This window comes from Neomonachus schauinslandi, chromosome 12 (assembly GCF_002201575.2).
Source record: "Neomonachus schauinslandi chromosome 12, ASM220157v2, whole genome shotgun sequence".
NCBI classification, from domain to species: Eukaryota; Metazoa; Chordata; class Mammalia; order Carnivora; family Phocidae; genus Neomonachus; species Neomonachus schauinslandi.
This window is the reverse complement of record NC_058414.1, coordinates 21,465,113-21,478,213: the sequence shown is the minus strand read 5'-3', so window position 1 is coordinate 21,478,213 and position 13,101 is coordinate 21,465,113. Positions and strand designations below refer to the sequence as shown.

Sequence of the window (13,101 nt, the reverse complement as noted above, 5' to 3'; positions counted from 1 at the left end):
ACCGAACACAGGGGTGGTAACATGTTTACCTTGCTGCCTCATGCATTATCTCAAGGTAATAAACATCATTTATACCTTTTCCAGTTCCACTACCTTTTTCCTTACAGAGTAAAGCTATTTCTAAATAAGTAACATGTATAACGAAACACATGTTATAATTTACTGCAATTTACCATTAAGTTGGAAAATAATAATACATCAATTGGATATAATGCTATATAAAAATTATTCTTACCCCAGCTTTTAGTAAATTCCACGTATAATCTATGGCACAAATGGCACCTGTTCTTCCACAGCCTGCACTATAAATATAAAATTTGAAAGAACAATTTGGTTTTTGTCATAAAAGAACTATAAAATAAATGTGGATGAACACAATTTTCAGAAGCAAAAAAAATCATTTAAGAAATTTGACAATATTCTACTATCTTAGTAAACAAATCATAACTTAAAGTATATGCATGGCAAACATCTTTAACATTAGTATTTATATCTTGTTTTTGTTTAATTCAGGGAACGTCCAAGATTCAGAGAACACCTAAGTGATTCACAAAATACCTAGCAGCTTTTACTTTGTAAGTCTAATTCTACCTCAGAAAATCCTGTCTTGCCAACATAATAACTTGCAGAGAGAAATGTAATTTACGTCGAATATGGCTCTGGTGCCTTAGAGTAGAGGAGGAAACAATACATCATTTCAATCTGCAAAAGGTATAGAAAAGATGAGGAGTACCACAAGCCCTAGAAATTGGTTTGAACAGTAGCAGTGATTTCACCAGAAGAACAAAGACGAGTGATGCACTCCCATCTCCTAAAGAAATAATAGAACCTGGAGAATGTAGAGTAAAATTCTGCAGGATTTTTGTATTTTAAAACATGACAAAAGTACGTTAGAGCAACTGATTCTCAACTAGAGGGATAGAGGAGACATGCTCCTCAGGACTGAGAATCACCCTGAGTAATTAAAGATATTACTGATATCTCCAGAATAATTTTTAGGTAGAAAAAAAAGTTGGGTAGCATTTTAATACATATTTCAAAACCTTTAGAAAGATGAGTAGTTCGTCAAACATGTCATCTAAGATTTCCTGATAAAATACATCTATAAGCAACTTAGTATGATTTTTAAAAAGCTCTTAACGGACATCAGTAATATTAACTTTGTTGATACATTTATCAATTCCTCACATCAAAACAGTTTTAGCATACTGCATTAGTTACTAGGGGCTAAATGACATATATTTAAATTTGATGGTTAAAAGTGTGACCTTACAAAGACATACACAACCAGACTGATGAAACATAATGCAAAATTCAAAAACACATCCAAGTATATGTAAGTATTACATAATGGTGAATTCTCCCATGAAAGGAGAAAGATCAGACCATTCAATAAATGACACAGGGAAAGTAAGCCTAACAAGAGCAAAAGCTGGATTCTTCCTTATACCTTAATCATAAAAAAAAATTCCAGATGGATTAGAAATATGTTTACAAAAAACCTATAAAAGTGCTAAAAAGGTAGTTTATGTACGACTGTTACAGAAGAACTTTCTAAGCATCTCAATGGACAGAAATCATAAATGAAGATTCACAACTCTGACTACATAACAACTTAAAATTTATGTGTGGCAAAAGACTGGCAGAATAAAAGCCATTTAAAAACATGCTACTTACAACATGATTAAAAGTTAACAACCTCAATATATAAAGATATATGAAGAATTTATAACATAATTATTAAGAGATGAATGCCTGCTATGAAATAATTGGCAAAGTATACAAACAAGCAAGTCACAAAAGAATATAAACTACCAAGAAAAAAAAAAAGGTGGCCTGTCATTCAGGCATTAAATCAAACAAACAAGAAGATAACAGTATTGGGGAGAGTACGGGAAAACGGGCACCCCACAAACTGACTAATTATAATCAGCATTAGCTTTATGGATAACAGAATTTAAAATATGTGTTAAAAGCACGAAAAAGTTCATGTTCTTTCACTTAGGAATCCCATTTGCTTATATCTATCCTAATGAAGTAATTACAGATGTGCTCAAAGATTTCACTACAAAGACAGCCACTTGGACATTTAAACTATTGTTTAAAATACATGAAAAAGGGTACGCCTGGGTGACTCAGTTGGTTAAGCATCTGCCTTTGGCTCAGGTCATGATCTGAGCCAAATCAGATCATGCCCAGTGATCTGCCCAGTGGGGAGCCTGCTTCTCCCTCTACCTGCAGCTCCCCCTGCTTGTGTGCTCTTGCTCTCTCTGACAAATAAAATATTTTAAAATAAATAAATACATGTTTAAAAAAATGAAAATAGATGAAAAAGGATGGGGGAGGCATAGTAAATGCCAAGGAATGGAAGTTAAATATAAAGTATAGGGCAGTCATAATTCATTGTAGAAAGAATAGTTATATGATTTAGAAAAATGTACACAATTATATTACATGGGGAAACATTCTTTAAAAATATACACACACACTGAAGGACATATACTCAAGTTTTAACAATGAGCACCTCTACTGGAATTGTAAGTGATTTCCTTTCTCTTATGTATGTCACTACAGTTAAAATACTATTTTGGCTGTTTAAAAATATTAAATGGTCTATTTCATTTTTTAAAGGAAAACCTTCCTATCAAATTGGGTTTATGAACTATATACATTGGGCAACACTGATAGAACAAAAAATGATTGTGACTAACTTCTGAAGAAGTCAAGTCAAAGCAATTACTATAATTAGATTTTTTCTTCTTAAACAGCCAACTACTTAATTAAATGGTCAACTAACCACTGAATTAACTATAGAAAAATATTTTTTAATTAACCAAGTTGTTAACTGATTCCCACATGTCCATCAGCAAGTCACCTTTCTGGCCCATAAATAAAAAGCAGCCTTTTCAACTCACTAATAAGCATTACAATCAGACCTACTGGATAAGAAAAACTATCTTTGGCGTTCTGTCTCCACTAAAAAAATCTCTGAACTATTTAACTAACCAGTAAATTTTTGAGTCTGAGAAATTTCATTTACTCTTTATAACAAATGTGAATGTAGATACAAGTCACTTAGAGAAACTGATAGCAGTTTTATGAAATAAGTATTATCTAAGTCTTTTAGAAGAATCCAACGTAAATTAAAAATTAAGAGAAGAAAAATTTCCTCAGGATTCAGATAGCTTTTACTATTTGGAAACCAATATAATGACCTATCTCTCTTGGTAATTCCAAAAATTAGGTTTCAAAATACCAAACTTCACCCATATTATAATGCCACTTATATTCCAAAGTATTTAAATATTTGGAAAATTCTTTTGTACCTGCAATGAATACAAATAGGCACATCTTCATGTTCTTGGTATTTCCTCATTAAGCTTATCATGTCCAGAATAGAATCAAATGATGTGGGAACATCATGGTCTGGCCAGTTCACATAATGAAACTGGTATAGCCTACGAGATTCCTTCAAGAATAACAGTAATTCAACAGTTATAAAAAGACACTACAAATTTTAAAGCATACATAAAAGCTGCACATCTCACTTTACTGTCATTTGTAATATATTTATGTGGTATTTAACAATGCCTTAAAAAAATAAATAACTAGATTTATTGACTCTCATATACCAAGTATTGATATGGGTCCTCACATATAACAATTTATTTATTCTCCATGTGATGCTATGAGAAAGGCACTCTTAATACTATCCACGTTTTATAGGTAAGTAAATTAAGACAGAAAGATTAAATAACTTGCCTAATGTTTCACAGCAAGTGACAAATGCGGGTCTGAACCGAAGCACCTGCAGAGCGTGCACTTTTAACCCTTACACTATGCATATTTTTTAATTAATCCACAGTAAATGGATGAGCAATATATCATAAGCACTGTGTTCAAATCTACTGTAATTAGAAGACTAACAGAATGTTTAAACTGAAAAAGAAAATCAGAAACAAAACTTGTCCAACCCCAATCCATTTCCTTATTTTAGATCAGTGGTTCTCAAAGTATGGAGTGCTAGAACCATGTCTACTTGTAAACAGGAAGGTAGGAGCTATAAGTATGTTTATAAATATAATAGTTGAGGAAGAATGATGCACTTTATGGACATGCTTAATTGTTCATAATGGTTTAAAAAATTAAAATAATAAAAATACAGAGATCGAGGAAGAAACCAATAAATGGCATTCTCTAATGTCCATCAGATTTTCTTTGATTTCTTCCTAGAAAATTATTTTATATAGATCTGAAACACTAAAGTCAAAGGCCTCAAGTAAAAATAATATCTATCTAAATGAAGACTTAGCTTTGATGGTGGTTTGTTTCGATAAAGTTGTAAACTAGCAAAACTGGGTAATAATTTTGTAAACAGGGGCGCCTGGGTGGCTCAGTCGTTAAGCGTCTGCCTTGGGCTCAGGTCATGTTCCCAGGGTCCTGGGATCAAGCCCCACATCGGGCTCCCTGCTCCGCGGGAGGCCTGCTTCTCCCCCTCCCGCTCCCCCTGCTTATGTTCCCTCTCTCTCTGTGTCTCTCTCTGTCAAATAAATAAAATCTTTAAAAAATAATAATAATAATAATAATAATTTTGTAAACAATGCTATAATCTGCTTACTATAATAGAGGAAAAATATTTGCAGCAAAGAACCAAATATTCCAAATATAGTAAATTTAGGAAAATTGTTTTAAGTTAAAATTTATATTACTTTATCTAATTTTATAAGCTTAAGGCTGAAAATACTAAATAAAATGTTACACTGATTTTCTTTATTATTTTAATAAGGGAAATAATTAACAAACTTCCTTAACTATGTAAGATAAGATGGCATACAATTTATATATCCTCTCTTTAAAAACTATCCTCAGAAACTGTCTCTAAATGGAAAATACTTACATTTTGAAATTCAAGTAAGAGTGTCCTAATGAAGTAGTCTGTTCTTGCTTGTTCAGCTTCCTAAAATAAAGGAAAACACTTGTGAGTCAGTGAGAACACTGAAACAAAAACAAACACACCAAAACAAACAATAACCTTGTATTTAAAGTCCACAATATAAAATTAACCATTAAAATTCCAGGTATACCTGGTAATTACAAAAACAACCATTCTAGGGCACCTGGGTGGCTCAGTCAGTTAAGCGTCAGACTTGATTTTGGCTCAGGTCATGATCTCAAGTCATGAGATCAAGACCCACAACAGGCTCTGTGCTGGGTGTGAGCCTGCTTAAGATTCTCTCTCTCCTTCTACCCACCCCTCCCACCGCACTCTCTCTCCAAAACAAATAAAAAACCATTCTAAAAGTCACCAAGTTGTTTATCTAAGTTTTACTTACAGTTAAAAACCAAAAACAAAAACCCAGAAGTGTCTGCTAACCAATTACTTAACCAAGTCTATCATCCAATAAAATATTTGCAAAGTTACAACCATCCCCAGAATTACATAACAAAAATAATACAAAATGTACACTGTTCAGTACCCACTACCATCTTCAACTATTTTATCTTTCCCTAAAGCCTGATTTTCCCTACCTAACACTCACCTCTCAGTTAACTGGATGTAGACTTAGGACGGAAGAAGATGCACTCATAAAATTCCAAATTACTATTTTGATTGATGACAACATAACCATTACTTTACAAGTCTCTCAGTATCATTTGTCAAAGTATTAGAATGAAGCCACTATATCAGTTTGTCCCTTAGGAAGCTATTCTTTCTGCTTTTGTATATAAAACCACAGATAATCTAGGGTGGTGACTGTCAAGAACAACATGATGTGCTGTTTTTTAATAAAAAGAATATTCAATATTATTCCTGCTTTAATTTTTTAAATCACAGCAGTTCATTTTGAACTTTTCAAATAACACTAAAGGGGAAGTTTATGTTTTTATTTTCAACAAAAAAAAAGGAGTATGGATGAAAACACTGGTCCAAGACTTAACTTTTTTTAAATTTGATTTTATTATTATTTTTTAAGTAATCTCTACACCCAATGTGGGGCCTGAACTTACAACCCTGCGATCAAAAGTCACAGGCTCCATTGACTGAGCCAGCCAGAAGCCCCTAGACTTAACTTTTCCTTACTAAGAAAGGCTACATAGTAAATATTTTGGCATTGTGGGCCATAAAGTCTTTTGTCTACTCAACTTTGCTATTGTGATAGGCAAATATGTAAAGTAATGGGCATGGCTGTATTCTAGTAAATATTTACAAAATAGGCAGTGGGTCAGACTGACCTAGGCATAGTGTGCCAACACCTGGTCTAAGTGGCTACATGCAGCAACATATGACTAAGTTCCTCCTAGGCAGTCCTCCCTTTCCCACCAATACTTTACCCTCTTTCTCATCCCCAAACCAAGAGAGCTTCTGATACTGTCTTTTCTCAGTCTCAAAAACCGAATGCCAAGTAGTCAAGTCACTTACTGTGGCTATTTTCACCAACCTGCTTTCTAATTATAAACTTAATTTTTTTAAAAGATTTATTTATTTGAGCGAGAGAGAAAGAGAGAGGAAGCGTGAGAGCAGGGGGAGAGGAGAGAGAGAATTCCAAACAGACTCCCCACTGAGTATGGAGCCGAACTCAGGGCTTGATCCCACGACCCTGAGATCATGACCTGAGCCGAAATGAACAGTCAGACACTTAACAGACTGAGACATCCAGGTGCCCCTATAAACTTGATTTTTGTTTACATCAGTGATAAGAAATCCTGAGTTGTCAGAAATAACCACAAGACATACAAATTACTTTCCATTTGAAATCTTGAAAGAATTTTGCTTCTTTAGCATGGATCAATCCCAATATTGACAAGTCAAATCAGCTACTGCTAATCAAATCAAATCTCTTACAGGGACTTTTTAAATTATCTTTTAGTTCAATTTTAAAAATCACCCAAAAAAGTCAAATCATGTTTTTCCAAATGATAATCTATTTCTTTCTTTCTTCTATTATTTTAAATGTTGTTTACTAATCTTGAACCCCAACTCTTCAAAAATTTCAACTCATTTAGTTGTTGAATGTTAAGCACTATTTGTTTTCACTTGAATTATAACATTTAGTACAGATATCTTATTATATTTAAACTTACAAATGTTCAACACAACTATACTGCACAGAAAATAGGTTTCCTGAACTGTCCAGGGACTTAATATTGTAGAATACTTTATGGATTGCTGAGGAGGGAGGTGTTCCCTCATAGAAATACACAAAGCAGTATGCACTGATTTTTAATCCATTCCAAATAACATGAAATACAGTAGGATTTTAAAAATTTATATTTAACCCACAAACAGTTAATTCTAACCAGGACTTTAGAATATTGGCTGCTTATTAAATCCAGGCAATTCAACTATGAGATATAGTTAACATTACAAAAATCACATTGCATTTATAGAGGAGACAGTGTAAACACCTTGAGTCCTTTTCTACATCAACTTAGAAAGCAATAAACTTTGTGTATGCATCAGAGGAATTTAAAAGCCATTAAGTACAAGTAAGTCATAAAATTATGGACTTCTTTAACTCACCAGAGACAAATGAAATCACAGAAATTATATTTTACTTAACCACAGAAAACAAGGTTAGAAACAAGTCATTGTGCAATGGAGAATGTGATGGTTAATTTCATGTGTCAATTTGCCTGGGCCATGGGAGTTCCCAGATGTTTAGTCAAATATTATTCTTCATGTTCCTGTGAATGTGTTTTTGGGTAAGATTAATATTTAAATCTGTGGACTTTTGAGTAGAGCAGATTGCCTCTATAGTGGGAGTGGCCCTCTTCCAATCAGTTAGAACAAAAAGACCAGTCTTACCCAAATGAAAGAATTCTCCAATATACTACTTTCATTAGCAACATTGGCTCTTCCTGGTTCTACAGCAGATTGTCTTTAAACTGGAAGTGAGCATCAGCCCTTCTGGGTCTCTAGCCTGCCTGCCTTTAGACTAGAACTGCTACCCTAATAGCTCTCCCTAGTTTCCAGGTTGCTGGTCTTCAGACTGGAACTGAACTGTCAATTTCCCCGGGTCTCCAGCTTGGTTGACCACCCTGCAGACTTTGGACTTGCCAGCCTCCATGATCTTATGAGCCAATTCCCTATAATCTTTTTCTCTTTATATATGCATATCTTACTGGTTCTATTTCTCTGGAAAACCTTAACTAATAAAGGGAAGTTATTTAATTTTCATCTATGTTCAGTCATAATCTTTGAGTTTGAGTAAATAAGACAACATATTTCCTTCAGGTGATTAAGAAAGATGCCACTGGGGGCGCCTGGGTGGCTCAGTCATTAAGCATCTGCCTTGGGCTCAGATCATGATCCCAGGGTCCTGGAATTGAGCCCCACAGAGCCCCACCATCGGGCTCCCTGCTCAGCGGGAAGCCTGCTTCTCCCTCTCCCACTCCCCCTGCTTGTGTTCCCTATCTCGCTGTGTCTCTGTCAAATAAATAAATAAAATCTTAAAAAAAAAAAAAGATGCCATTGGGTATAACAAAAGCAAATTGTTGGTACTATTCTAAAAGCTCATATATTTTACTTCTCTTTTTTGCTTTTCCTTCATTGTTTTTGTTTTTTAATTCATTTTCTCAGATTTGGCTGCATTAGTTTTAGAACTTGAATTTAACTCATTTCTAGAGCTTATTAAATAGGTATATATTTTAAGTTTCATAATAAATTATCTGCCATATAGGATCAAGCAGTTCTCAAAACCATCTCTGTATATAATTACAAAACTTCTGGATAGCATAACAAACATATGAAAGATTAACAAGATACACTATACTTCAGTCATCAAGGTTCTTTCCCATTTCAGTTTGAAACTACTACTTTATGCCAATTACCCTGAGATTAAGGGTCATATGCTCCACTGACTGAGCCAGCCAGGCACCCCAACTTTAATACCAATTTCTAAATAGATCACTCAAAGCACAGCTAGGTTACCCTGTTTACTCTTATATACAACATTTATTATTGACTTATATACAAAGACTAACAGAAAATTAAAATAATAAAGTAAAAGGAAATTACGCATTTATGAAGTCATTTTCAAAGCTTTTAAATTTAAAAGCAGTATAAAAACAAACATTATTATTTTTTTGAAGATTTATTTATTTGAGAGAGAGAGAGAGAGCAAGGGGGAGGGGCAAAAGGAGAGGGAGATAGAGAATCCTCAAGCAGACTCCCTGCCAAGCACAGAGCTTGATGTGGGGCTCAATCTCAGGATCCTGAGATCATGACCTGGGCCAAAATCAAGAGTCAGCCACCTAACTGACTGAGCCACTCAGGGGCCCCAAAAAACAAACATTATTATTAATATATATTTATTATAATTAAGTATACATGGAAATATTGAATGCTTGGCTTATATAAAACTGGGTTCATATCATATTATAATTATTCATAAGTCTAGCATCCCAATTTTCTGAATAATATATATATATATATAACTAAGTACTTACACAAGAAATTTTAAATGGTGCAAATGTTATAGGTTCTTCTCCATACAAAGGCCAATAGCGTTCACATTTTTTCTGTTGTCCAAAAAAAAAGTCAGTAAGTAATCCATATGGTAGTTTTTCCTGAACTTTTACAAATATTCTGTGCCCTAGTGTTCAGCTTGTTGCTCTTCCCAGAAGACAGAAAAACTGTCATCAGTAGGCGAAGTGTTAGAAGAGCTTACACTTATCCAACTGTTCTTAAAGGTAAGCTACTATTTGTTCTCCAAGATTACTCAAAGGAACTTTATTAATATAAGTGTCTAAGCAGTTCATTGCTATCTGCTTGGTCAACAGAGTAGATTGCAAAGATCCTCCTCTAGAAAAGAAACACTGCTTTAAAAAAACAAAGTGCCTGGCACAAGAAGTCTGTTTAGTATAAAGGGTTGCCAGGCAAGTTTTAATGTTTGTAAAATGACAATCTCTATAATATCTAGCTGAATTCCCATTAGGTATAAAATCTGTGGGATAGTAGAAAGAACACCCTACTTGCTATAAGAAGAATTTTCCAGGTTGTAACTAAGTAAGGAATATATTGGTATTTATATTCCAGGTATAAACTAATAAACAATTGACACCAAAAACTATGTGCTAAACATCATACATGCATAATCTATAATCATCACATTCGTTTCATAGATAAGAAAACTAAAGCTCAGAGGGTATAGTTCACTGCACCATGGTCAAAATGCTAGTAAAGTGTAGGTTTATTTGATTTCATTATCTATGTTCTTTCCATTAGGTCAAAATCAGTCAAGCTCATCAAATAAATTCATAGGTCCTAACTCACTGACAATTTACTACTAACAAAACACTATGAATCACAAAATCTTTAGCTTCAAAAATTCTGTACTCAGTATGACCTTTTTCCATCAAGTATTATTACTGAAATACAAGTGGCAAACATTAACAGAAATGAAAGGAGGAATAAATCCTAAACCTTAACAGTAACTTAAACAGTAGGAGAGTGAAATTTAAATTTTCTAATACGAACAATTAATAATACTGGTATTGAAGTATATCCTGTCAATTCTTAAACAGATAACCTAATTACTTAATTTATTGGTTTGTGTATTTTCTAATCTTAGACTATTAATTTTCTATCCAATATTACTTAATACTTCCACTACTGGTAAAGGATTTAATAGGGAGGAATGACAAAAATTATTAGTTAAAATACACCAATACATTGGTTTCCCAATGATTTATGTAGTACAATGTCTCACATAACTAAAAGATGCACTGTCTTTCTTTATGCAATATATCCTTTACTGAAAAAAATTTAACAAGAAGTTTTACAACTTTTTTGCCAGAGGGGAGGGTAGGTGTGAAGATGGGTGAAACAGATTTAAAAAAATTTTACTTTAACCAATGTACCACATTAGTATAAGGAAAATTCAAATCACCACATAATTTGTTTCTAAGTCTGATGTGTCACATTTATAGAAGACCACACTTAAGTTTTATTTAATACCTATTTTCTGTAAATATATTAGCACCACCAACATAAAGACTTAGTTGGTCTTGATGCTGCAGGAGATCACATGGTTTTAAAACTAATTTTACTTGCACAGAGTATAAAAATACCAATGTTAAAAACTTCAGATTAAGGAATTTTGTTCTCTTTGCTTTTGAAGATAAATGAACAAACAAAAAATTTTAGTGGTATTCTCAGACAGAAAAATCAGAATATTCCAGCTATAAATTGATATAATTAATCAAAATTACTTTATTAAATTAATTTTCATTTGTTCAATTTATTCCTCTCTACTGCAGTCCGTAGTGTTCTATTTACAACACCATTAAACTTCGAAAGACTAAGTAATAATACAGTATCTATTATTTTAAGTGTATCATAAAACATACTTATGAAATGTAAAAAAAAAAGTTTATGTGCTTTTTAGAGATTATGATGTTCCTTTGATCAAATAAAACCAATAACAGAACACAAAAAAGAAGTATCTACCTTAACTACTTAGGCTCAGAATAGAATAAAGAACCAGGAACCATATATCCCTAGAAATGAAGTGATAAAAAGGAACGTCCACAATTACTTTAAGTGTTAATAGGTATACATACCCTTCCCATCTCAAATTCTCGACAGGCCATCACAATGATCTAAAAAGAAATAGGAGATGGGATGGGATAAAGACTGTATCAGTTAAACACAATTTTACTTTTTAAATAAAATATGAATTCAAGAATTACTTTTTACTCTGAGTAAAATTATACCTGGCCTGTCAAAAAAAGCAATTTTAATATTAAAAGTAGGAGTTAAAGAAATGATCAAAATCACACCTTACAATCAAGGGATAACTATATAGCAACAAATTAAATTGGCTTCAATTAACATAATGTATTTAATTTGAATTAAATTTTATGATCCTTATAGATTGGCCTCTGACTTTTGAAATTACATTAAAATATCACCTTTAGGATATTTACCAAACATTTACCCAAGGTATTTTAAATATATTTAATAAAATTATCTGAAAGTTGAATGCATTTAATACTGTCTTTAAACAAAAAGGTTATGAGATTTGCTTCTTCATCCCAACATTTTAGAATGTAATGTTTCAAACATATAGCAAAGCTGAAATAATCTTACAGTAAACACTGTATAGCTACCATCTATATTCTACCATTAAGACTTCACTCTTCTTCTGTCACATAGCTATCCCTCTATCCATCTATTAATCCATCTTACTTGGTAGGTATCTTCTTAGTTAACTGACTGAGGAAAAGATTTAAAGTATTATCACACACTCTTCTTAAAATATTTCAACTAATTTGTGAGACTCGAATGAGACATCCTAGACTTCAATTTCAGTCTTTTTAGTAAACATTAGTTATAATTAACATATCATTATGGCTAAAAAGTCTTCTCATTCCTTATTCAGCAAAACATCCTATGTCATTACATATAATACTTCTCAAAATAGATTATGAAAATTAAATTACTTACTACGACATTGTACTCCCATATCATCCTCCAAAAATCTATTACTGTATTTGCTAAAGGTCCTTGGGTTGCCACATACGCTTTTGGCCCATAAACACCCTAAAATGGTTAAAAGGAAATTTCATATTTATTACAATTACTAAAAATATTTCCTTACCTAAAATCTAAGGTTTCAAATTTTATTAGCAATACTCCTCTTTTCACCTGAAGTATTTCCAAACAATATCCTATTTTTGTGTATTTATTAGACATGGCACACAGAATTGATAAATAAACTGCCTTATGCTAATTTACAAATTACTATTTACCTGGCTTTAAAAAAAAGCCCCAATACCTAGTCAACAAAGCTAACTAGAAAGAAACATAAAGAAGCATGCTTTGATTCTAAAAACAATAGTAAAACTACCTGATAGTTCTTTCTTAGCTACATTCTTCCACAGCTACCTTCAATTATTTACTCAACTTAAAAGATTTATTGAGTGCCTACTATATACATATCTAATAAGAAACCTGGGAATATACCAAATAAGACAACAGACTAAAATACTAAACTAGCACATAATTGAATCAAAAAATAAATCAATGTTACTAAGTAGAATTAAAAACTGGAGCTTTTTTTGGTTTTTAAAGATTTTATATTTAAGTAATCTTTA

At 32.6% G+C, this 13,101-nt stretch overlaps 1 protein-coding gene across 6 annotated transcripts in view; it reads right to left on the bottom strand.

Moving 5' to 3' along the window:
• Positions 1-13,101, bottom strand: part of PTPN12 (protein tyrosine phosphatase non-receptor type 12) — an 88,828-nt gene that overhangs the window by 26,803 nt on the left and 48,924 nt on the right. For 5 of the 6 annotated variants that reach the window (XM_021689578.1, XM_021689579.1, XM_021689580.2 and 2 more), the window contains 6 exons: positions 12,452-12,547; positions 11,566-11,604; positions 9,451-9,522; positions 4,898-4,957; positions 3,327-3,469; positions 236-302 (listed from right to left, as the gene is read on the bottom strand). In XM_021689578.1, coding sequence (XP_021545253.1) covers positions 236-302; positions 3,327-3,469; positions 4,898-4,957; positions 9,451-9,522; positions 11,566-11,604; positions 12,452-12,547 — 477 coding nt within the window. The remainder of the gene's footprint in view (positions 1-235; positions 303-3,326; positions 3,470-4,897; positions 4,958-9,450; positions 9,523-11,565; positions 11,605-12,451; positions 12,548-13,101) is intronic. The other variant, XM_044919943.1, reaches the window with a different exon arrangement.